The 24,170-nt window shown below is 39.1% G+C and overlaps 1 protein-coding gene across 10 annotated transcripts in view; it reads left to right on the top strand.

The window, feature by feature from the left end:
• Positions 1–24,170, top strand: part of magi2a (membrane associated guanylate kinase, WW and PDZ domain containing 2a) — a 586,144-nt gene that overhangs the window by 435,453 nt on the left and 126,521 nt on the right. For all 10 annotated transcript variants that reach the window (XM_072241070.1, XM_072241069.1, XM_072241068.1 and 7 more), the window contains exon 8: positions 23,936–23,993. In XM_072241070.1, the coding sequence (XP_072097171.1) occupies positions 23,936–23,993 (58 nt within the window). The remainder of the gene's footprint in view (positions 1–23,935; positions 23,994–24,170) is intronic.

Here is a 24,170-nt window from a genome sequence, read left to right as displayed (position 1 = left end):
TTCAGTAACAGTTATTACACCTCAACCATCAGGGTCCTATCACTGAACTGTTCCCACAACCTATGGACTCACTTTCAAGGACTCTTCATCTCATCTTTTTGATAATTATTGCTTTTTTTTTCTTTTGTTTGTTATCTTTTGCACATAGGTTCTTTGTACACCCTGTTGGGAATGGTCTTTCATAATATCATCGATATTATGCCCCTATGTTTGACCTGTAGTCTATTTCCCTATACTCTGGGGCTAATATATAGCTGCCTGTTAACCTAATAATCAGCATGTCCCAGGGACAGGGGACGAAAATCAGGGCAACTGGAGAAAAACCCAGAAGTAAGAGGAAATTTCAGAACTTGGGGAGAATAGGCAAACTCCCTGTAGAAGGCACAAGAGGTCAGATCAAACCTAGATTGCTGGAGTTATAAGAGGGCAGTATTACTGGCTGCACGAATGTGCCATTCTGCGTTTAAGTGACTACCATTTGGAGAGATTGCGGGAACTAATTTAGATATTTTTAAGAAAAGGACGCATTTATAGAAGGGGATTGGGCAATGTGAGAAGAAGTGTATACATACCAACATATAGCTGTTGGTTTGCATGGTATGTTTCAGTGTTGCAAGTCCTCAGAGAGAGCAAAGAATACCTATGGGATTTCCTGTTATTGTCACATGTACTGAGGTACAGTGAAAAGCTTGTTTTGCAATGCAGTGCATTGAGATAGTGCAAGGTAAACCAATAACAATCCAGAATAAAATGTAACAGCTGCAGAGAAAGTGCAGTGCCAATAGACAATAAGGTACAGGATCATAATGAGGTAGATTATGAGGTCAAGAGTCCATCTTATCATGCTAGGGAAGCATTTGATAGTTTTATGTCTTTGAACCTGGTGATAAGTGCTTCGGGGCTTTTGAATCTTATGCCTAATGGGAGAAGTGAAAAGAGGGAATGCGTTAGTGGCAACTTTGATTATACTGGCTGCTTTACCAAGGCAGCAAGATGTATAGACTAAGTCCATGAGGGGAGACTGGTTTTCGTGATGTGCTGAGCTGCATTCATGAGTCTCTGTAGTTTCTTGTGGTCATGGGAGGAGTAGTTGCTATACCAAGCTGTGATGCATCCAGATGAGATGCTTTCTATGTTGTGTCATTTAAAAATTGGTAATATTCAATGGGGACATGCCAAATTTCTTTAGCCCCCTGAGGAAATAGAGGCATGGTGAGCTTTCTTGGCAATGGTGTACACGTGGTAAGAGCAGGAGAGGTTCCACTCCAGCAGAGATGCTCACTCCTAGGAACTTGAAACTCTCAACCTCAGTATCACTGAGTAAGTCAGGAGCTTGTGCACTGTCCCCTTCTTGAAGTCAATGAGCAGCTCTTTTGTTTTGCTGGCATTAGGGGAAAAGATGTTGTCCTGACACCTTGTTACTTAGCTCTTTATCTCTCCTGTACTCAGAATCACTATTTGAGATACAGCCCACGATAGTGGTATCATCTGCAAATTTGTAGATGGTTCATTAATTTTGAAATCCATTTTTGACTGCAGTTATCATATTATTTTCCAAAAAAAGGCCATTGAGAATTGCTCTTTGTATTCATAATTATACAGTTCAATGAAAACATCAATAAATTAGAACATTGGCTTGTTCATTTTAATGCCTCCTGTAAAGCTGCAATGGTATGTTGTGTCATAAGTTCCATAATTGTACAGAGTGTATTTAGCTCCATTGGACTAAGCCCCAAGAAAGTTTTGCACTATCCTTGTTAGCAATGTTTGTGTAGTGGACATAGCTTTTAACTCTTTTAATAATTTCAGAGCACTTATATAAGCAGATTGATTATGAAAGCTTGAAAATTACCTAATATGGTAACAGTGGAAAGACATGTTTTCAAAATCTGGATTTATTTATCCAATAATTGTAATGCAGCAAATCCTTACATACTCTCTTCAGAAAATTGTACAATGAATAATGGTATCATTGAGGTATAGAGCTGCCAGATCAAATAACATGTCAGAAGTGAAAGTCACACAGAACAAATATGCAATTTTTGATGTAGAAATCCTGAAGTTTGTATTGGGATTCAGTCTCCAACATAGGTTACACTAGTTTGCAGCATTCTCTGCCATAATTAAGTGGAACTGGTGCCATGATGAAAATTTCCAATATTAATTCTTACAGAATATTAATTGAAAATGGTCCAGTTTGTTCTCTGAATTGTAAGTGATTTATTAATGGCACTCTAAAGGATAATCACTGCTGAGCATACTGTCTGTTTCTAAGAAATTAATTTTATAAATGTGTATTATAATTCCCCTGGATAATTAGTTTTAAGTAAATTGATTTTAAAATAGGAAATACATATTTTGAAAATCTGTTATTTCAACTTATTTCTACTTGATTCAGTACTGAGTGCTAGGGTGAAGTAGAGATACTGTGATAAGGGGCTAGGTTCACTTAATGTCTGGCCCCACCACTTTATACTACGGATGGTTGTCCTGAGAATTATATTCATTTCAGTGGTCTTACTGATCTTGATTGGAAAGTTCAGCACAAAACACCTGTGGGATTTATTTGCTGTAGAGTTGTGATTGTGGGAATATAAGTTGGCTACTTTTGCCTTTACAAGTGTTCCATTCTAGCTCCACTTGGACTGTGCCTTGTTATACTGCACCAATGGATAACACTTGTTATTCACATATTGATTCCTGGGATGTGAATATTACTACAAAGGCCAGACTTTATCATCCATTTCTAATTTCTTCATGAACGGAGTGGCTTACTAGATTGTTTAAAAGGGACGTTAAAGGCAATCTTACTAGAGGACCTAGAGTCACAAATGGGGCACATTAGTGATGGAAGATTTCTTTCCCTGAATTTCTTAAAGAATCAGATTTTTTTTCAGCTTTCATTTGAAACTCCAGTAGTTTTTAATCACTGTATTACCACTCTTTCCACTCTGGAGAGAAAGTTTGTCCTCCCTCCATTGACATAGTCTGATTTCCCAGCTTGCTGCAGACATAAGACAAAGGATACATTGTGTCCTGTACATTCTGACAGTATTCAGCCTTTTTCCTCAGATTTATTATAAAATATTACAGTGGTTGCCAGATAACAGCTTCAATTTTGCAGCCAATAGCAATCTTTGCTGACTTTGAAGAAAACTGCCCAAAATATTTAGCAATTCCCTTTCCAAAAGTCAGTTGTTGTTAGGGATTTCTGATTTTCAGCAGTGTTGATAAGCCTCGTGCAACCAGACATAGCAGATTCAGCAAATCTGAAGGAAAAACACACTCTTTAGTTAATATCTTAAATTATTCAGCTAGCATCGACATCCAGTTCATTCCAAACTTCTTTCAAGGACAGACATCTCAAAGAAGTTAACTGCAGGTATCTGGCTATTATATTTCTCTACAGATCCACCACCAGCACAGTCTGTTGAAGAAGGAATGGAATACATCTAAGATGGCAAATTCTGTGTGTAAAAATAATTGGCATAAATGAAGATTCATCTAATTTATACTTTTGGTTCATGCCTGAAGTTAAATAATAACTTGATGAAAGGAAGATATTAAAATCAACTGTTCCTTTTTTTTGAAATAAGTTGAGCAAATGCCAGACACTTCCCAATGGATGTGGGGAATGGAAATACAGAACACATTTGAGAGAGAGAAGAAATAGGAGTGAATCACAAGCATCCAACATATTTGATATTTCTGCAATACTGATTGGTATGTGGTTCCAAGACTTTGAATTTGCTTTGATAAAAGAAACATTATGATAGGCATCCAAATCAAAATGTGTGGTTTGGAATACAACTGGAAGGTGTTGATGTTTCCATGTATTTGCTACTCTTTTTCAGTGGAAGTAATCTTGCCCCTTGCTGCAAGACTTACTTCCTTTTCTTCAGGATTTGAACTTAAGTGTCTTGAAAAGTTAATGCCATATATTTGGTAGTTTCCTTAGCTGCAAATACTATAATTGATTCAGTTCATGATTTATTAAGAGACCTCAGAGAGGTTGGAAATATGACCATCATCAAGAAAGCAGTCAAGTCTCACGGTGGTATCTCCTGGTAGGTGTCCCTGCAATTTACCGTAAGGAAAGACATTGGCGGTCTTTCTGAACTGTGGCCAAGGATATGCTCTCTGAATTATATCCAGAGGTGATAGACATACTCATCACTCCTAGAAAAACTTGAGGAACCACACCAGCTTCTATACAGTGCCTTGTAAATATATTCAGTTCCCAACCCTTTGTTTGCCTAAATGAGTATTTCAACCAAGGATTTTGATCAATTTAACTGAGAATTTTTATTTGCAAATCACATGCTCCTTTTTTTTCACAGTAAAGCCCGAACAAAAAAGGAAAATAGTAAAGCATGAAAAACTAAGTTAAAAAACTGAAATGTCAGCAATTCAAAAGTATTCATCCCCCTTTGCTCAGTACTTAGCTGAACCATCTCCCACAACTATTATAAACAGTAGTCTTTTTGGATAAGTCTCTGTTAGCTTTGCATAACGTGATGGAGCAAGATTTGCCCATTCCTCCTTGCAAAAGTTGCTCAAGCTGCACCAGGTTAGTTGGGAAGTGGTGATGGATAGCAATCTTGAAGTTTAGGTCTAGACTCTGGCCACTCAAGGACATAATTTTCTTTATTTGAAGCCACTCTATGGTTGCTCTGGCAGTGTGCTTTGGGTCATTATCCTGTTGAAAGGCAAACTTCCTCCCCAGTTTAAACTCTGTATTAGAGATTAGCACATTTTTATCCAGGATCTCTCTCTATTTAGCAGTATTCATCTTCCCATCAATCCTGACCAGATTTTCAGTCTGTGCTGGTGAAAAGCATCCCCACAACATGATTTACAGTATTGTAAAGATGCACAGTAATAGATTTACACTACATGTATGACTGAGTGTTACAGTGAAAATTTCCACTTTAGTCTCATTCTTCTTCCACATCTTTACAATATCTTTGAAGTGATGCTTCGCTAAGTCTCTACAGGCAAGGATACATTTTATTTTTATCCATGGCTTCTTTGCCACTCTTTCATAAACACTCTTTTTGTGCAAGGCCTTAGAGATTGTGGAGCCACAAAATTCATCTTCATTTGCAGCCACTGACTTCTGCAGCCCACTCAGTGACTGTTGGCGTGACAGTAGCCACTCTTATAAGGCTATTCTTCCCTGGCAACCAACTTTAGATGGAGCAGCTGACCTCAGCAGTGTGCCTGAGGCTTCATATTTTTTCCACTTTTTGGTGATGGACTGCATTGAGCTCTGAGGTATGTTCAGTGTCTTTGAGATGTTGTACCCTTCCCCAGATTTGTGCTTCTCTATTAGCATTTCTCTGACTTGCATTGAATGCTCTTTTGTCGTAATTTTGGTTTGGTCTGTTGAAAATTGACTAGATTGTTAGACCTTAGAGAGAGGGGCTATTTATTCTTAAGAATTCGTTGAAAACTGATGACCCTCCAATTTTCAACATCAACAAATTGGGTGGCTTGGTAAGGTAGTATACAGTATTGTACTTGAGGAAAATTAGTGTAGTAATTACAAAGTGGATGAATACTTTTTCAACCTCACAATTTTATTTTTAACTTTTAGTAAATTGTTGACAGGTTTTGGAATTTTTGTTTTGATTTGATATCATGCAGATTAGCTCAAAAATCCTACTTTAATATATTGTAAATTTAGAAAATGAGACAGTAAAATGTGAAAATAGTTGTAGGGGCTAAATACTTTTTCAAGGCACCGTACATGGCCTTGTTCAATCGAATCAACTTACTACTTTTACTTTGCTATTGGAAGGATGTGACTTAAGCTAGAGTGGATGCAGAAAAGATTCACAAGGATGGTGCTGGGGCCGAAGGACTTGAGTTATAAAGAGAGACTAGATAGACTGGGACTATTACCCTGGAACAAAGGAGGTTGAAGGAAGATCTTGTAGAGTTTTATAAAATCATCAGGGACGCAGGTAAGTTGAATGGTCACAGGGAAGGAAGTCAAAAAATAGAGGACACAGGTTTTAATGAGATGGCAAGATTTAAAGGGGACTTGATGGCCAAGTTTTTTCCACAGGGAGAGCGATGGGTATATGGAACAAGCTGTCAGAGGAAATGGTAGGTGCATACAAAAAGTCATTTGGCCAGTTACTCAGATAGTAAATGTTGAGAGCAAATGGGACTAGGTCAGGTAGGCACTTGGTTGGTAGGACAAATTGGTCTGGACCCAGTGCAATTTGCCTACCGCCACAACAGGTCCACATCAGTTACAATCCAACTGGCTTTGCACTCAGCTTTGAAGCACCTGGACAATAGCAAAACATACATTCATTGGCCACTTTATTAGGTATACATGTACACCTGCTCATTAATACAAATTACACTCAGCCAATCATGTGGCAACAACTCAATGCATAAAAGCATGTGGACATGGTCAAGTGGTTCAGTTGTTGTTCAGACCAAACATCAGAACAGGGAAGAAGTGTCTTGGCGCACTCCAGCCTCAAATTCCTGTACTCTTCAAGCTCTAAAAATTTACACAGGTCCTACTTGGCAGGCTGTATTCACAGCTAGTTCCTGGGGTATTTAATTTGCTGTTTCTCTTCATCCGTTTATATGTATTGAAAACTAGTTAACATCTTTGTCTAAATTTTAACTGATTTAATTTGCAACATGTTAAGTATTTGTGGAATGTTACCGTTTAAGTATGCAGATGAAGGTAACAGAGCAGAATTATCCATATGCACTTTATTCTGAACAGATTAATACAGCAAAGAACTAGTGACTCCTTTTGAGAAAGTTTATTGTTTGACATTTGACAGTTGTTTAAGCTCTTACAAATCAAATCCTTGTAGTCGTGTAACAGAAAAGAAAATTCCTCAGAGAATACAATTAAGCATATTAGATTTTAATTGACAGAATATATTAGAACATTAGAATATTAGAAAGTTTTTGACAAGAACTGGCCACTTGGTCCAACAAAGCCTGCCAAATTCCTATTCACATAGTGTGTTGAAATAACTATCAAGTTTAGATTTGAAAGTCTCAAAAGAGCTTCTTTCAACTACGTAACTAGGTAGTTTGCTCCATGTGTCTACAACTCGCTGTGTAAAGAAATGCTTCCTAATGTTAGTCTAAAATCTCTCTTTAACTAGTCTCCACCTATGGCCCCTTGTCCTCACTGATGGATTAATTTTGAAGTAAGCTGGCATCCACCCTACTTATACTCTTAATGACTTTGAACATTTCTATCATCTCTCCTCTCAATCTACATCTACTTAGGTTAAAAAGATTTAGTTCTTGCAATCGGGCAGGAGTCCGTGCCAGGCAAAATGCAAACCCTAGCCAGCCGGCTCTCCCATCCATTCTGCTCTCCAATATCCGCTCCCTGGACAATAAATTGGACTACATCCGACTCCAATGAAATACTCGGCAGGAGTACAGAGTCTGCTGTGCGTATGTTTTCACTGAAACGTGGCTCACCGACGGAATCCCGGATGCCGCCATTCAGCTGGACGGGCTCATCTTGTTTCAAGCAGACAGAGATGCAGCTCTTTCCAGTAAGACTCGCGGTGGTGGCTTGTGTGTTTACATCAATACGGAATGGTGCAAGCACTCTGTGCTGGTTTCCAAATACTGCTCATTGCTAGTGGAGTTTGTGACTGTTAGATGCAGGCCATTTAACTTACCACGGGAACTCACCACTGCCCTTATGGTCGGTGTCTACATTCCACCCCAGCGCTAATGCTAAGGAGGCGCTCTGTGAACTGTATGGGGCTATTAGTGAACTGCAGAACACACACCCTGGTGAACTGTTTATCGTCGCTGGAGATTTTAACCACGCGAACCTTAAGTCAGTGCTCCCCAGATTCCATCAGAACGTGGACTTTGCAACGAGAGGGGAGAACGCATTGGACCTTTTATACACAAACATTCCCGACGCGTACCGGGCGGAGCCCTGCCCCCACCTCGGTTACTCAGACCACATCTCTGTTATGCTAATCCCAGCATACAGACTGCTCGTCAGGTGCTCCAGACCAGTTCAGAAGCAGGTGAAAACCTGGCCAGCAGGAGCCAGCTCTGCTCTTCAAGACTGCCTTGAGCACACTGACTGGCACATGTTCAGGGAGGCTGCAACCAATGGCGACTCTACCAACTTAGAGGAGTACATCGCATCAGTGACTAGCTACATCAGCAAGTGCATCGATGATGTCATTGTGGCCAAGACCATCACTACACGTGCAAACCAGAAGCCATGGATGACCGCGGAGGTGCGTGCGCTGCTGAGGACCCGTGACTCCACCTTCAGGGCAGGCGACAAGGCAGCCCTAACAACAGCGAGGGCCAAACTGTCCCAGGCCATCAGAGAGGCAAAGCGTGCACACGCCCAGTGAATCCACAGCCACTTCCAGGACAGCGGTGACATGCGACGCATGTGGAAGGGCATTCAGGACATCACCAACTACAAGACAACACCACCTGCCTGTGCTGGTGACGCCTCCCTCCCAGATGCGCTGAACAACTTCTACGCTCGGTTTGAGGTGGAAAATGACATGGCGGCGAGGAAGACCACCCCTCCTCCAAATGACTCAGGTGCTGTGTCTTTCCATGGCCGATGTGAGGAGAACCCTGTGCAGGGTCAACCCATGGAAGGCTGCTGGACCAGACAATATTCCTGGCAGAGTTCTTAGAGGATGTGCAGACCAGCTAGCAGAGATTCTCACTGACATCTTCAACATCTCCCTGAGCAGCGCTGTCATTCCTACATGCTTCAAGGCCGCCACCATTGTCCCCGTGCCGAAGAAGTCTTCAGTGTCCTGCCTCCATGACTACCGTCCTGTTGCACTCGCATCCATCATCATGAAGTGTTTCAAGAGGCTCATCATGAGGCACATCAAGACCCTGCTGCCCCCCTCACTGGACCCCCTGCAGTTCGCGTATCGTCCCAACCATTCAACAGACGACACCATTGCCATCACCCTCCACCTGGACAAAAAAGACAGGTACATTCGAATGCAGTTCATAGACTTCAGTTCAGCATTCAACACAATCATTCCTCAGAAACTGTTTGGAAAGCTGGGCCTGAACACCTCCCTCTGCAACTGGATCCTAGACTTCCTGAATGGGAGATCTTAGTCAGTCCGTATTGGAAGCAGCATCTCCATCACTATCACACTGAGCACGGGGCCCCCCCAGGGCTGTGTGCTCAGTCCACTGCTGTTCACTTTGCTGACCCATGACTGTGCTGTAACACACAGCACAAACCACATCATCAAGTTCACCGACGACACGACTGTGGTGGGTTTCATCAGCAAGAACGACGAGTCAGCATACAGAGAGGAGGTGCAGCAGCTAATGAACTGGTGCAGAGCCAACAACCTGTCTCTGAATATGAACAAAACAAAAGAGATGGCTGTTGACTTCAGGAGGACACGGAGCGACCACTCTCCGCTGAACATCGACGACTCCTCCGTAGAGATCATTAAGAGCACCAAATTTCTTGGTGTTCACCTGGCGGAGAATCTCACCTGGTCCCTCAACACCAGCTCCGTAGCAAAGAAAGCCCAGCAGCGTCTCTACTTCCTGCGAAGGCTGAGAGAAGTCCATCTCCCACCCCCCATCCTCACCACATTCTACAGAGGTTGTATTGAGAGCATCCTGAGCAGCTGCATCACTGCCTGGTTTGGAAATTGCACCATCTCAAATCACAAGACCCTGCAGCTGATAGTGAGGTCAGCTGAGAAGATCATCAGGGTCTCTCTTCCTGCCATTAGAGACATTTACGCCACACGCTGCATCCATAAAACAAACAGCATTATGAAGGAACCCACGCACCCCTCATACAAATTCTTCTCCCTTCTGCCATCTGGCAAAAGGCACCGAAGCATTTGGGCTCTCACAACCGGACTATGTAACAGTTTCTTCCCCCAAGGCATCAGACTCCTCAACACCCAGAGCCTGGACTGACACCGACCTACTGCCCTCTACTGTGCCTATTGTTTTGTTTATTATTTATTGTAATGCCTGCACTGTTTTGTGCAATTTATGCAGTCCTGGGTAGGTCTGTAGTCTAGTATAGTTTTTGTGTTGTTTTTATGTAGTTCATTGTGGTTTTTGTATTGTTTCATGTAGCACCATGATCCTGAAAAACGTTGTTTCATTTTTACTGTGCACTGTACCAGCAGTTATGGTCGAAATGACAATAAAAAGTGACGACTTGACTTTCTCCATAGATCATACCCTGCAGACCTGGAATAAGACACATTACCCATCTCTGAGCTCTCTTCAGTGTCTTCACATCCCTCACAAAATATGGAGACCAAAATTCTATACAGTACTATTTTGTTCTCCATATTTTGTGAGGGATATGAAGGCACTTGAGAGAAGAACAATTGTTTTAAATAAAACACGAGTGGCAAGACCCTTTAAATTTAATCTTCTCCTTGTGATACAAGCATGACCTTTATTTTTCTCCAGGGCAGTTAATCTGATCCTGTAGCCGCATTTCTCAGTACTCAGTATTCTATGTCCATCTCTGTGACAGATCATTTCAAGAAGTTGTTTGTGTCTTTGTTATTTATACCTTTTTCCAAGAGCATAAAATAAAAAAAGAACTGTGCTTTGTTAGAAAGGTATCATAGGTAACAAACCATATTATTTGTACAGGTATATTATCAAATTAATATCAGGTCAATGAAATTGTTGCATGTTTGAGTTAAGTTTTTCTTCTTTTTATATTCCTACCAAATCACCTCATCAAGGTTTGGTTATACCCAAGTTACTAGCTTTGTTCTAATGTGTATGACTTAGACATTGGCACAATGATTTAATATGATTATAATTTTGTAATCCATTTACAATTGGGAAAGCTTAATTGTGGTACAATTTACTGAGAATTGACCAATCATATCAAATTCTTTGAAGATAGAATTTTTCTTTTAATTCATTCACAGGATGTGGATATTTCTGACAAAGCCAGTTGTTAATGCCTATTAGCTCAAGTTTTCTTGTCAAGTTAATTCCACTTGACAAGAAGACTTTGAACAGCTTTCTTAACATGTCAGCCTTTATGGTTTTAGGCAGAGAGTTTCAGAAAACTGGCCCAGTGATGGTCAAAGACTGTGTTCTATTTCCACATATAATGTATTTCTTAGGAAATTAGTAAAGGTCAAGTATTTTACTGTTGAAGAAATCTTGGCAGTATTGTGCATTATGGATAGCTAGTACACCTCGATATATATGATGCCTGTGATGGAAAATGTGTACTTCAGTTATGTTGATTAGGGCAGCATTCAAAAGTGTTTTGCCCCAGATGGTGGCTATGCTAACGTGTTGCTCTTATCTAGCTAGATGAAGATTACTCCATGCACACTGGGCGTGTAACTTATTAATTTTCGAAAGGCCCTACAAAGTCAGAAATAGAGTCACAGGAGGATATCCAGCTTTGGACCTCTAAGCCTAGCCATGGTATTTTTATAAGCGGTTTAATTATGTTTCAGGTCACTGGTGGCATTACCTCACTTCAAAAATGTTGATGCTCAGAGATTTGGTGATGGTAAGGCAAATAAATGACAAGTGGAGGTAGTTAAATATTTTGTTGTTGGAGATGATTATTTGTCTGAATGTGTAATGCAAATTTTACTTGCCACTTCAGATGATGCCTGAATGTTCTCTGGATTGTGTTGATATGGCATCAACTATTCATTATCTGAAAACTTGTGAACATTTTGCATCCTCAACTTAAAAAAAAAAACACTTTATTCCTGATATAATTGAGGGAAACTTATTTCTTCATTGATGAAGCAGTTGGAGGTAGTTATTCCAAAGATGATATACTGAGATGTCCTGGGACTACATGATTGACTTTACCATAACAGCCTTCTTTCTATTGTTGCAAACACATGGAAATCTGCAGATGCTGGGATGCTTACAAGGGTAAGAAGTGCCGGGAGGGAGTACGAGGATAAGTGCCGGGAGGGAGTACGAGGATAAGTGCCGGGAGGGAGTACGAGGATGAGAAGTGCCGAGAGGGAGTACGAGGTTAAGTGCCGGGAGGGAGTACGAGGATAAGTGCCGGGAGGGAGTACGAGGATAAGTGCCGGGAGGGAGTACGAGGATAAGTGCTATAAGCAGAACAAGTGCTACACATGCCCTTACACTTCCTCCCTCACTACCACTCAGGAACCCAGACAGTCCTTCCAGGTGAGGCGACACTTCACCTGTGAGTCAGCTGGGGTGATATACTGTGTCCGGTGCTCCTGGTGTGGCCTTCTATATATTGGCGAGACCTCACGCAGACTGGGAGACCGTTTCGCTGAACACCTACGCTCTGTCCACCAGAGAAAGCAGGATCTCCCAGTGGCCACACATTTTAACTCCACGTCCCATTCCCACTCTAATATGTCCATCCATGGCCTCCTCTGCTGTCAAGATGAAACCACACTCAGGTTGGAGGAACAACACCTTATATTCCGTCTGGGTAGCCTCCAACCTGATGGCATGAACATTGACTTCTCTAACTTCCGTTAATGCCCCTCCTCCCCTTCTTACCCCATCCCTTATTTATGTATGTATGTAGTTATTTTTTTATTTTCCCCCCTTTCTTTCTCTCTTTTTTTCTCCCTTTGTCCCTCTCACCATATCTTCCTCTGGTGCCCCCCTCCCCCTTTCTTTCTCCCTAGGCCTCCCGCCCCATAATCCTCTCCCTTCTCCAACCTCGTATCCCTTTAGCCAATCAACTTTCCAGCTCTTAGCTCCATCCCTCCCCCTCCTGTCTTCGCCTATCATTTCAGATCTCCCCTTCCCCCTCCCACTTTCAAATCTCTTACTATCTCTTCTTTCAGTTAGTCCTGACGAAGGGTCTCAGCCTGAAACGTCGACTGCACCTCTTGCTATAGATGCTGCCTGGCCTGCTCCGTTCCACCCACATTTTGTGTGTGTTGCTTCTTTCTACTGTGCTGGGATGAGTTCAATTTTGTATGGAATCCTTGATTGTTGCAAGATGGTGGCATACACAGTCACAGCGGCCTCTCTGGCTCCAATTAATGGTGAAATTTCTTGTACTGCTTGTCTTTTCTATGATTGAAGAACACTTGATCATAAGGAACACTAAAATCTGCAAATCTACCTAGCTAGCAAGCTGGATAATGAAGGTGCTGTGCAGTTATGGCCTAATCTAACACATGGCAGCCTACTACAGCTACTCGGGGAAGCGGTCATCGGAAGTGGTGAGTGAGGATACAAAAACGCAGTAAGCACGTCGGTATTTAATGAGACTTAAAGTAGATCCCTGCAGGCCCGCACTCCTGGCAATTCTACTTGCTAATGTCTGATTGTTAGAAAATAAATGGATTACTTGTGTCTGCATTTGAACCAGTGGGAGATGAGGAAATGCTGCAGTGAAACATAACTCTAGGGCATCACTCCAGACTTGGCCATCCAGCTAGAAGATCTAATCTCCTTTGAGCAGATGGAAATGTTGTGATTTCTGGTAAAACCCATGGAGGAGGTGCTTGTTTCTACATCAATAAAAACTGGTGTACAACCGCCTCGGTAGTAACAGCCCTACTTACAGGTAGAGATTTTAATGGTGTAGTCTGATTTCTGAGGGAGTTTACAGCCATTGTGATTGTTGCTGTTTACATCCCCCTCTGCGACCCCCCGTTCAGACTGAGTCCCTGTTCACACTGCTGACTCATGACTGCACTGCCAGATCCAACTCAAAATGCATTATTACATTTACTAATGACACAACACCAGTTGGCCTCAAAAACAACAATGATAAGTCAGCATGCAGAGAGAAGTAGACAGGCTTGTCAAATGGTGTGAGATCTACTTGTTTCAAAGTGGACAAGGCAAAAGAGATGATTGTGGACTTCAGTAAGGTGCAGGTTGACCACTCTCCATTGCACATCAATGGCTCTGCCGAGGAGAGAGTGAAGAACACAAAGTTCCTTGGTGTGCTCGTAACAGCCGATCTAACCTGGACCCACCACACCTTTCATTATTAAAAGAAGGCACTGCAGCATCTACACTTTCTGAGGAGATTGAGGTGTGGAAGGCTCCCCACCCCCATTCAAACAACTTTCTACAGAAGCACCATCGAGAGTGTCCTGTCTGGCTGCATCATTGTGCGGTACGGAAGCTCCAAGGCATCAGACCACAAGACCCTACAGACGATAATAAAAACTGCCAAGAAGATCACCGGGGTCTCTTCCCACCACCCCCCTTTGTGATTTGTGACATTTACTGTGATTATTGTATACAAAGCTCACAAAACATTACTGAGGATCCCTACCACCCATCCTACAACCTTTTTGACCCACTACTATCAGGAAAGAAGTACAGGTACATTAAGACTAGGACTACCAGACAGGGTAACAGCTTCTTCCCTCAGGCTGTGAAACTAATGAATGCCCTGCCACTACTGAGATCTCATCACTAAGATGATTACCTGTGCTGCGCACCACATTCACTTTGAATTTTACTTTATTAACTTATTTGTAGTAATATTTTTGTTTTTTTGTGCTGTGTGTGATATATGTAGTGAGGGTGCGCTGTGGTCCAGAGGAACGTTCTTTCATTTGGTTGTATATATGTACAGTGGTGCTAGAAAGTTTGTGAACCCTGTAAATTTTTTTCTATTTCCGCATAAATATGACCTAAAATGTGATCAGATATTCACGTCAGTCCTCAAACTAGATAAAGAGAACCAAATTAAATAAACAACACAAAAAACATGATTCCTGTTCATTCATTATGAGAAAAATTATCCAATATTACATGTATTTATTGAAAAAAGTATCCTATGGTGGGAGAGTCTAAAGCCTGATTTATACTTCTGCGTCAACTGGACGCAATAACCTACGCAAGTGCTTTACGCATGTTGTGAGCATTTATACTTGTGTGTGGGTGTGTCTGCATCGCTCTGCAGTTTAGACACGTCGCGCATGCGCACACACCTGCCTGCGCAAGGCTTCGTGGTCATGGTAGTCTATCTCAGGGTAAACAAGTTTAAAGTGAGCGTCTTTTTTCGTGAAAGTGAAATGCATCCTCCATAATTTCGGAGTTCTGTAAAGCTTTATGGAAAGCACTGCAGCCAGAGTTCCTTCCCTGCCCTTCAGTCGCCCAATGGGAAGCTATTGCAGCGTAGGATGAAATGCGATGCTACCAAGCGGACCAATCACAATTCTTATGGTCTGCGTTGCTGCGATGCGCGGTTACATTTTGGGAGAGGTGCGCGTCACAGCAACGCAGGCTCTGGCATAGGGATCCGCATCGGCTTTGCGTAGGGTTTGCGGCGACGCAGTACTTATGGCGTCGCGTTGACGCAGAAGTATAAATCAGGCTTAAGACCAGAGGACGCAGCCTCAGAATAGAGGGACGTCATTTTAGAACGGAGATGAGGAGGAATTTCTTTAGCCTGAGAGTGGTGAATCTGTGGAATTCTTTGCCACAGGCAACTGTGGAAGCCAAGTCTTTATGTATATTTAAGGCAGAGGTTGATAGATTCTTGATTGGTCAGGGTATGAAGGGATACGGGGAGAAGACAGAAGATTGGGGCTGAAATGACATTTCTGCTCCTGTATCTTCTGGTCTTATAAGGTTAAGGCAATTCTCCCTAGAGTAGTGAATATCATAAGGTAACCTGACAAAGTTTTCAAAGCTTGGAGGTATAAGTGAATTGAAAAACCTTCACATGACGTAATTTGACCTTTTCCAAACTTATTTTATTTCTTTGTAATATTGGTTGAGAGGAACGGAGTTGTCGACACTAAAGTTTCCCCTTTTTTTTATGATGTTACATAACAGCCTGTGTCTTTTTTTTAGTTTAGTTGATTAATTTTGTTTAGATTAGATTTTTTGGGGGGTTGTAACTTGTTTTTCCTTTTTCATGGTTTTTTCTTAGATATTTTTCTTTGTTTTATATTGTTCATCTGTATCCTATATGATCGGGAGTTTTATCATTTAAGTGTCAACTGGCTTTATAATTACTTATGCTAATTATAACAATGTATTCCCAATAACTTTGTACCATTACCATATGTTTATTATTATGAAACTAATAAAAAGATTGAAAAAGAAAAACCTATTTCTCTGCTGAGTAAAGTTTTAAATTGAAATTCATTGGCATATGATATAGAGTAGAATTTAGGAGAAACTTGTCCCTCAGGTTTGTCTGGATCATAGATAGAAATCACTTCTTTAATTCTGAAAGGAAATTAAGCAATTAATGTACACATGGAACTTTTCCTTTTGTATATAAAATAGACATTTTAGATTAAGTACATCTGTATTTTTAAAGACCAACATAGGAAAGTCATTATTCTTTAAGAGCAAGCATAGACAAATCAATTTTCTTTGCCATGCATTACTCCATTTTTCTTCTCTTTCTTAAGTGTGCCATAGCAAAGGAGCAAAAAGAGTTATTTGAACCCCCAGAATGAGGCCTAGGCGTGAAATAAAAATATTTATATCTAATCACCCACCTTTACTGTCAATCACCATACAACACTTGCAATGATGGGCCAGAAAAGTTTAGGTATTACCGAATGAGGAAGGTTGAACCTGAACCAGTTTTTTTTTAAATTAGTCGTCAAGTTATCACTCAAATCCACATTTAAATTTAAGAATAAGTTTTTGGATTTTTGTGTTATTTATAAGAGCACTTAATATATATTGTTCAAGAAATTATAAGTCTAGAGTAGCTGACAAAATAGATTTCATGTTTTCAGTGACAATTCATGGTTCATTATTTAGGTAAGTGTAGACTTCTGGTACTATGTTGAATAGTTCTGATCTTATGTTTGTTAAAACGTGACATCTTTATCCAAGATCTATCATTCATTTTTCCAGCTATTTTAAGTAACATTTTCAGAATATTGGTTGAAATAGTTATGTAAATAATAGTCCTGCATTTTTTGCAAGGTATGACTTGAAAAGTAATTTTAAACATTAATTTGGCTTCTGAGCATTTTTTCACAGCATCAGCTCAGCATTAATGAAATTATTTAACAACACATTTCCATTAGCAAATGGTTATTCATTCCTGGCAATGTCAAGTAGTGCTTCCAGATTGTCATGAAATATATTCAGGCTATATTTAGTTAGCTTTTCAGTTGGAGAAGATTAAGTTTCTTTGCTAGAAAAAAATATTGATCCCAGGGTGATGGCTTCTTTCAATGTGTACTGTCCTAATCAAAATAATGAAGGACATTTTTCTGATATCAGCTGCACAATTCTAGTTGAAAGAGAGGAAAATAAATATTTGCTAATAATTTTACAGAATATGTACCAAAACAATATGCTAATAAAGTAATTTCTGTACAATTAAAACTCAATTTTTACTTATGAGCTGTTGAAAATGTAATCTTTCTGCTTACTTTTGCTCATATAGTTATACTCTGCATTGAAAAATTAGAGTTACTTTATGCAAAGTGGTATGCTTGAATGTAAATAACAGTAATTTAAGTCTTCTGCCCCCTCTGTGGCACACATAATGTGATGGTGCCGCAGTTAAATTACTGGACTGATAATTCAGCGTCCTGAGCTAACAAATCGAAAAGGCATATCACACCATTACATATAATAATCTGGAATTGTTTAATAAGTCTCCAGTGAAATCCACAAAAATAACAATCGTTTTAAAAAATGTAACTGGCTTATAAATGTCCTTCATTATTCGATGTTCCTAGCTCATTTGGCTTGTATGTGACTTCAGACCCGTGAATGTGGTTAACTCTTATATGACATCTCAAATGGTCTACAGTTACAGAATAATTGGGGATAGACAATAATTGCTGGCATGTCACCCACCAATGTTCAAATCCTGAAAATTAATAATTAAATTATCAAAGTTAAGTTAGGTTTATGATGTAGTTATAGTTGCATGATGAAATTTTCCATTGAAAAGCAATATTGTTGTTCTGGTTTGTTAATGGGTCAGTTGTAGCTTTGTTGAACCACTTTGTTTTGTGTTAACATCTCAGCAAAATGTGTTAAAAATAAAATTTTATTCTGGCCAACAAATATGAAGAAGAAGAAACATTTAATTACCAATTTAATGTGTGTATTACCAAGCACTAATTGGTGCTGAATAATATAAAATTGAATTGTAGTTATAATATTTTTTATTTTAAATTAAAATTTAGTGGAAAACAAAGTGGTATAATGTCCTTAAAATATAGAACTAATTTCTGTAGATCAGATTTGAATACATGTTTAAATAAGGTTATGAAATTCTCAGTGGCTACTGACTGAAAGCTGTATGTCTAATGACTAGATAATATCAACCTTTATATCAAGTATTCACAGTACAAAACTACTCTTAAATCAGCAAGTGTAGCTTTATTTGTATTCATAAAGAGAATTTATTCCTGATATGGTCAATTCACTGGGGTGTATTATGTTGAATAATATCTGAAGAATAATCTGAATAAGTTCAAATGAATTCATTTTGTTAAACTGGAGAGCTAGGAGTTGAATGGAATAGATTCATTTCTTACTGCAAAGGGCATTGGAGCTTAATGTAAGTTTTGAAATATAATTAAGGAAACAATTACAGCCAAGTTGACTAGAATCATTACCATTACCTTTTGACCTGCACACCGGTGTCACAATGGAATTTAGCAAGATATTAATAATTTGCATTCTTTTATTTTATGAAGAACAATTATATTGCTGAATTGTGCTAAGTAATGAATAATGAAATTCAATGATATTACTGCATGAATAATGTTTAGCTTTAAAATAATTGAAAAATAGATTGGTGTTATAATTTGAAAGGTGGTATAAGCTCAATAGGATGAAGTCATGAGAAATTTGAGTTATATTTTAAAATGTGAGCAATGAATTGAAATTTTAAATTAATTTACAGGATAGAATTTTCTTCGTGTTTGGGTCTTGATGTATTTACAGTTACAAGTAAACATCGGAATAAAAGGTAGAAAGGCAACAAGTCGGATGTAAATAATTTTTTTCATATGAGCCTGTTTACATTTGCACACATGCATCTCATTGCTTTTCCACAGCCTAAAGAATGAGTCAAGTGAACATTCAACAATTACATTAATTGAAAGTTTAAAGAAAAATGGATAAGGGGGAATAATTTCTGGCTATCGATTGTGACATTTTGAATGTTAAATGTATCCGCACCAAGACATATTGTTTCTTTGTATGCAAAGAATGTTTGTATAGGTCATAGTAAGCATTTGCATTTTTTAAGGTTTAGTGCTCATAACAAGGAAGGAATATGTGGGGCGAATGTACTACTTCCTTCAGTTGCCAGTAGTTTACTTCGCTGTTCACTTGCTTACACAAAATATTAGCCATGCTAATGAGATTGGCAGGAAATTTTGGTGTAAAAGGACATTATCAAAATAAGTACACTAATGGGTGTAATTGTCTTTGCCTTCTCAATTTTCATGCCAGAAGATTGCACTGCTCTGTATTTATTCTAATATACATTTCATTCAATTCAGTACTTAACGTATTCAGGTTCATTTAGAAATCCCTGCAATATGAAAGGAAATTATAATATTTTTGTAGCTAACAGATTTCATATCAACCTGCTCACTAACATCTCAAATCTCTTGTGCTGTGCATTAAAATAGCTTTATCGGGAAACTGTGTCATTGCTAAAATGTTAATATGTATTCTTATAAACTTGTATTGGTGAGACCATAATCATTATATTAAAAGCATTTCAAAAAAAGATAATTTTGGTGATGTTGTGTGTCATGCCTTAACCAAGGTATTCTGATTACTGTTTTCTGAGCAGACTCTTGGTGCACCATCAAAGATAGTATACATGTAAACAATGTTTCACAAAGTTTTCCAAAGCTTATCACCTAAATAGAATGATGAACTTGCAAATACAGTAGTGTGAATCTTGGAAGCAAAATTAATCTGCTATACAAAACTTTGAACACCAAAACCTGTGAATCCATCCAGATGAATTTCCATCTTAATTCACTAGCACCTTCATCTTCAAAGTCTCAACTATTCATCTGTTGGCCCAACATTCCATGCCACTTTTGCAAGACCTCATCTGGTACCAGGCACATATTTACTCCACATCCACCCTAACCCCCACTCTCAAACTCCAACAGCACCTAGATTTGAATGCTTATGGCTGACAGTTGATGGCCATTTAAAGCACTATTTCCTCCTGGAGCCATCTCCCAAAACTGTCCACTATTCTAGAATCACCCTAAGATGCAGAATTACTCCTGGTTTCTTCTTGCTATGGCAAATTGTATCTCCCCTGCCTCCTTGTATCTAATTAAGTACGAACAGTTCGCAAACATGTGAAGAGTTTGTTGACTTTTTTGTCATTTTCATTGTAATCTCCCATTTAGCTGTGTATGCTTATCCACCCTACACAGTAACCTGAAAGCCAAACATACACTCCCCAACTAGTCTTAGTCTATCAGGTGATCTTCTGAGATTGTGACTTGCATGAAAACTAACTTAAACCTTAATGTCTTCCCTCTCTTAAATTTGTTTTACCTTTGTAAATGTATGTCTATTCTTCTTAGTGCTAATGCTAAAATTCCTCAATTGCCTAAATTATTCTAACCACGATCAAGACATTATGAGAGTGCAATAAAAATTATTTATCTCTCCTTATCTTTGTCAGCTTGTCAGGCCCATCCCACTCCACTATCTTCAATCTGAGCAAAACTGCAAAAGTAGAAAAAAGCTCCTAAATGATACCTAGTGGATTCTGCTTAAAATTATGCGTGTGCCAGATTGTGAAGAAAAGGGATTCAGTTTAATCCTTCTAGGGATTTAGCCAAAATTTTCATAGAGTATAGAAAAAAACCCTCAGCTCACTATCCACACTAACCATCAAGCACACATTTACACTAATCTACAGTAATGGCATTTTATTCTTTTCATTTCCTCATCAACTCTCCACAGGTTCTACCACTCACCTAATGCCCACTTAACCTTTAAGTCCACTTGTCTTTTGGATGTGGGGCAAAACTGGTGCACTCAGATTCGCAGTCACAAAGAGAAAGTTCCTTCTTCATACAGACAGGACCAGAAATTAGGATTGAATCCGGGTCACTGGAAGTTGGATCTCAGGGCTTTGCCTATTAATGCACCGTACTCCGGCAAGCAATCATTAAGACAATGAAAGTAATCACAAAAAGAGCTGTGGAACCCAGAATATCATGTTTTAGTTTCCTTGGATTAAATAAATTAAGTATGCTCAAAGACTGGTTGGTGGAAATGGATTTCAGTTCACGATACACTGACAACAGTCATTAGAAAAGTGAGGGTTGTACTAAAGGAATATTATATGCCTGAACAGTGTTAGGAGCAGTATTCTACCAAGCCAGATGACGAGAGAAGCAGAAAGGGTTTAAATCAATATAGTGGGCAAATGATCGAAGTTGCAAAGATATGGTAAATCAATACGTAGAGACAAAACTAGAAAAGTTTAGGAAGGGATTCTGACAGGAAGGGATAGAGTACATGTCTAGGAGCAAGTCATTTGACAAGTCTGGAGACTACGAAGGCAATATGAAGACCAAGCCTAAAGACTCCCTTGAACGTAGCATTCAAAACAAAATAGCTAAATAGAAATAACTAAGCTAAGTTTGATCTGATAGCCAATAAAGAAACCTGGCTGCAGGATAACATGGATTATTGAAGAGTGCATGATGTTTGGGAAGTACAGAAATCTCAAAAAGATTCGGATCAAGGTGCCAGAAGTGTAGTTACTAAATTCGTTGACTACATAAACATAGGTAGTGAAATTGTAAAGAAAACATTGAAACTATATATAAAGAGATAGATAATGTTAAGTATGTGGACAAAGATCTGGAAATTGAAGTATAATGTGGAAAGATGTAAAATGGTCCATTTTGGCAGGAAAATTTAAAAATAAATCTTAATGATGAGAGATTGTAAAGCTCTAAAATACACAATATATTATTGCCCATTATCTGCAGGAAGGACAGTTTGCAGATACTACGAGGGATGAGGAAAGCTAACAGTATGTCTTTGCTTATTGTTAATGGAATTGAATGCAAAAATAGGTGGGTTTTGCTTCAGTTACATAAACATTAGAGAAACTAGATATGGCGTACCCTATAAATTATTAGTCTCCTTATTTGTGTTGAAGGGTTGGGTGGATTGTCTAATGCGGACAGATTTGGCTTTCTAGATTTGTATCTATCTGCATTTAGAAGATTGAGAAGGAACTATGTTGAAATGTATAGGATCCTGGAGGTGGGGGAAGTCAGAGGTTTTAACAGAATGTATGTAGAGTTGATATTTCATCTTTTCTTGAGAATCCAGATCAGTAAATTACAGTCCCCATTCTTCCCCCACCCCACAACTTATTAACCCCCCCCCCCCAGTTTCACTGGGGTGCATAAATCTGGGGAATACACACTCTGGTCCCACCAAATCCATGAGATTGGGGCAGCCGTTCCACCCCAAACCCCGGTTTGTGTGGATGCTGTGTAATTTGCTACCCTATTACAACTTGGTGCCAGTGCCAAGAAATAACAGACAGCACACTGCATACAATTAAAGGAATTATATTTATGAATGTTAACTAAAAGGTTAGTAAAGAAAAGGGGAAAAAACCTAAAAGGGTTCATTATAATTAAACAGTCAAATGTACACACGTTGAAGCTCAACTTTTCCAAAAGTCATATTCACCAATCCTCAGTAGACCTCTACACCTTGCTCCATTGAATCCCGGTCCCCCACCTGGTCGAATGCTGCGACTGGTTCTCTCCAGTGTCTTCTCACTTCATCTCCCGGCAAACAAAGACCCCAGCTCACACCGGTGTCAGGTACATAAAAAAATCCCGCTGCCCGAATTGCATGGCTCATATTCCAAAGCACCCGTTATTTCTAACCATAACCCAAACACTGCTTTACCGAAAAACCATTACGTTAGCAATAAAAACTTTATCAGGATGTTACATTATGATAGGAATGAGGCAGATATCCCTATTACATGACTTTGAGTATCTCGACCTAGGTTATGAGAAAAATGGAAGATGAGAAAAATATGGTAGGTTAGCTTTATTTGTGCCTTAATCATCTGGGACTTAGTGGATTAGGAACAGTCAAAATAATCACTTGGCAGGAAAGAGAAAATTTGGCTTCTGGGACAGCGAAGCTTTTGCCTTGACTTTGTATGGGTATACATTTTTTCACAACCTGTGGTTTTATTTTGGCATCCTGAGTGCATGATTCACAGCCAAAAAATTGGGGGTAACAAGTCCATTATTAGTTCTCCTGCCCTCTACCAAGAAGTCTTACGTTCTTAGTTACTTTCTTTAAGCTTGTGATTATGGAGAATCCAGTGTTCATAATTCTGCAAGAAGTCCTGGACACTAATACTGCTGTCTTATCTGGTTTTCTTCACCTTGCATTTTTCTCATGTTCCAGGTCAACACACAAGAAGTCTTTTGATAGGGGATCCTTAAACAATTCCAGTGTCCAGACTTTCACACACCATTACAAAATTTTTCTCTATTATATCAATCCCTTAACATCAGATTTCCTTTGTACCTTCATCTTTCTAATCATTAAGCTTTTAGTAAACAATACTAAATTAACTTACTTCACCATTCATCCCCTGAATTTCAAAATACAGGTTTATCCCCTGCTCATTCCTCAAAATTAAAGAATGCCTGAATACAGTCTTTTTTTCCTTTTACAGCCTACAGGTTCTTCAAGCCCATGCTTCGTATTGCTTCAGCATTATTTCTTGCTTTTCTGAGTAATCTCTTCCTGAACTTGATTAGGAATCTTGGGAATCCTAACCCTCCATCTTAAATCTGTAATTTTTATTTTAAAGTAGTTCATTGTTCTTTAAAGAGATGTCAGGGAGAAAATCCTCAAATAAATCAGCCTTTCCTGTCAATACAAATTTTTATTTATGATTTTTTTTCTATTATTTCAGAACTACCATATGGTTGGGAGAAAATAGATGATCCAATATATGGCACCTATTATGTTGAGTAAGTTTGTTGAATTAATAGCTTTAAATAAAAAAAGGATAAATCTGTGTAAGATCTTTCAGCATTGTTTTAAGGTGATTGAGTTGTGTGAGGCAATTAATAACCTATACTACAACTGCATTCAATGATCAGCTTCTCATTATGCTTTCATTTTCTCAGTTAAGATGGATTGTAGTG

This window comes from Mobula birostris, chromosome 23, assembly GCF_030028105.1.
Source record: "Mobula birostris isolate sMobBir1 chromosome 23, sMobBir1.hap1, whole genome shotgun sequence".
Lineage (NCBI taxonomy): Eukaryota > Metazoa > Chordata > Chondrichthyes > Myliobatiformes > Myliobatidae > Mobula > Mobula birostris.
Note: the sequence above shows the minus strand (reverse complement) of the source record. Positions and strands in the feature narration are given on the sequence as shown.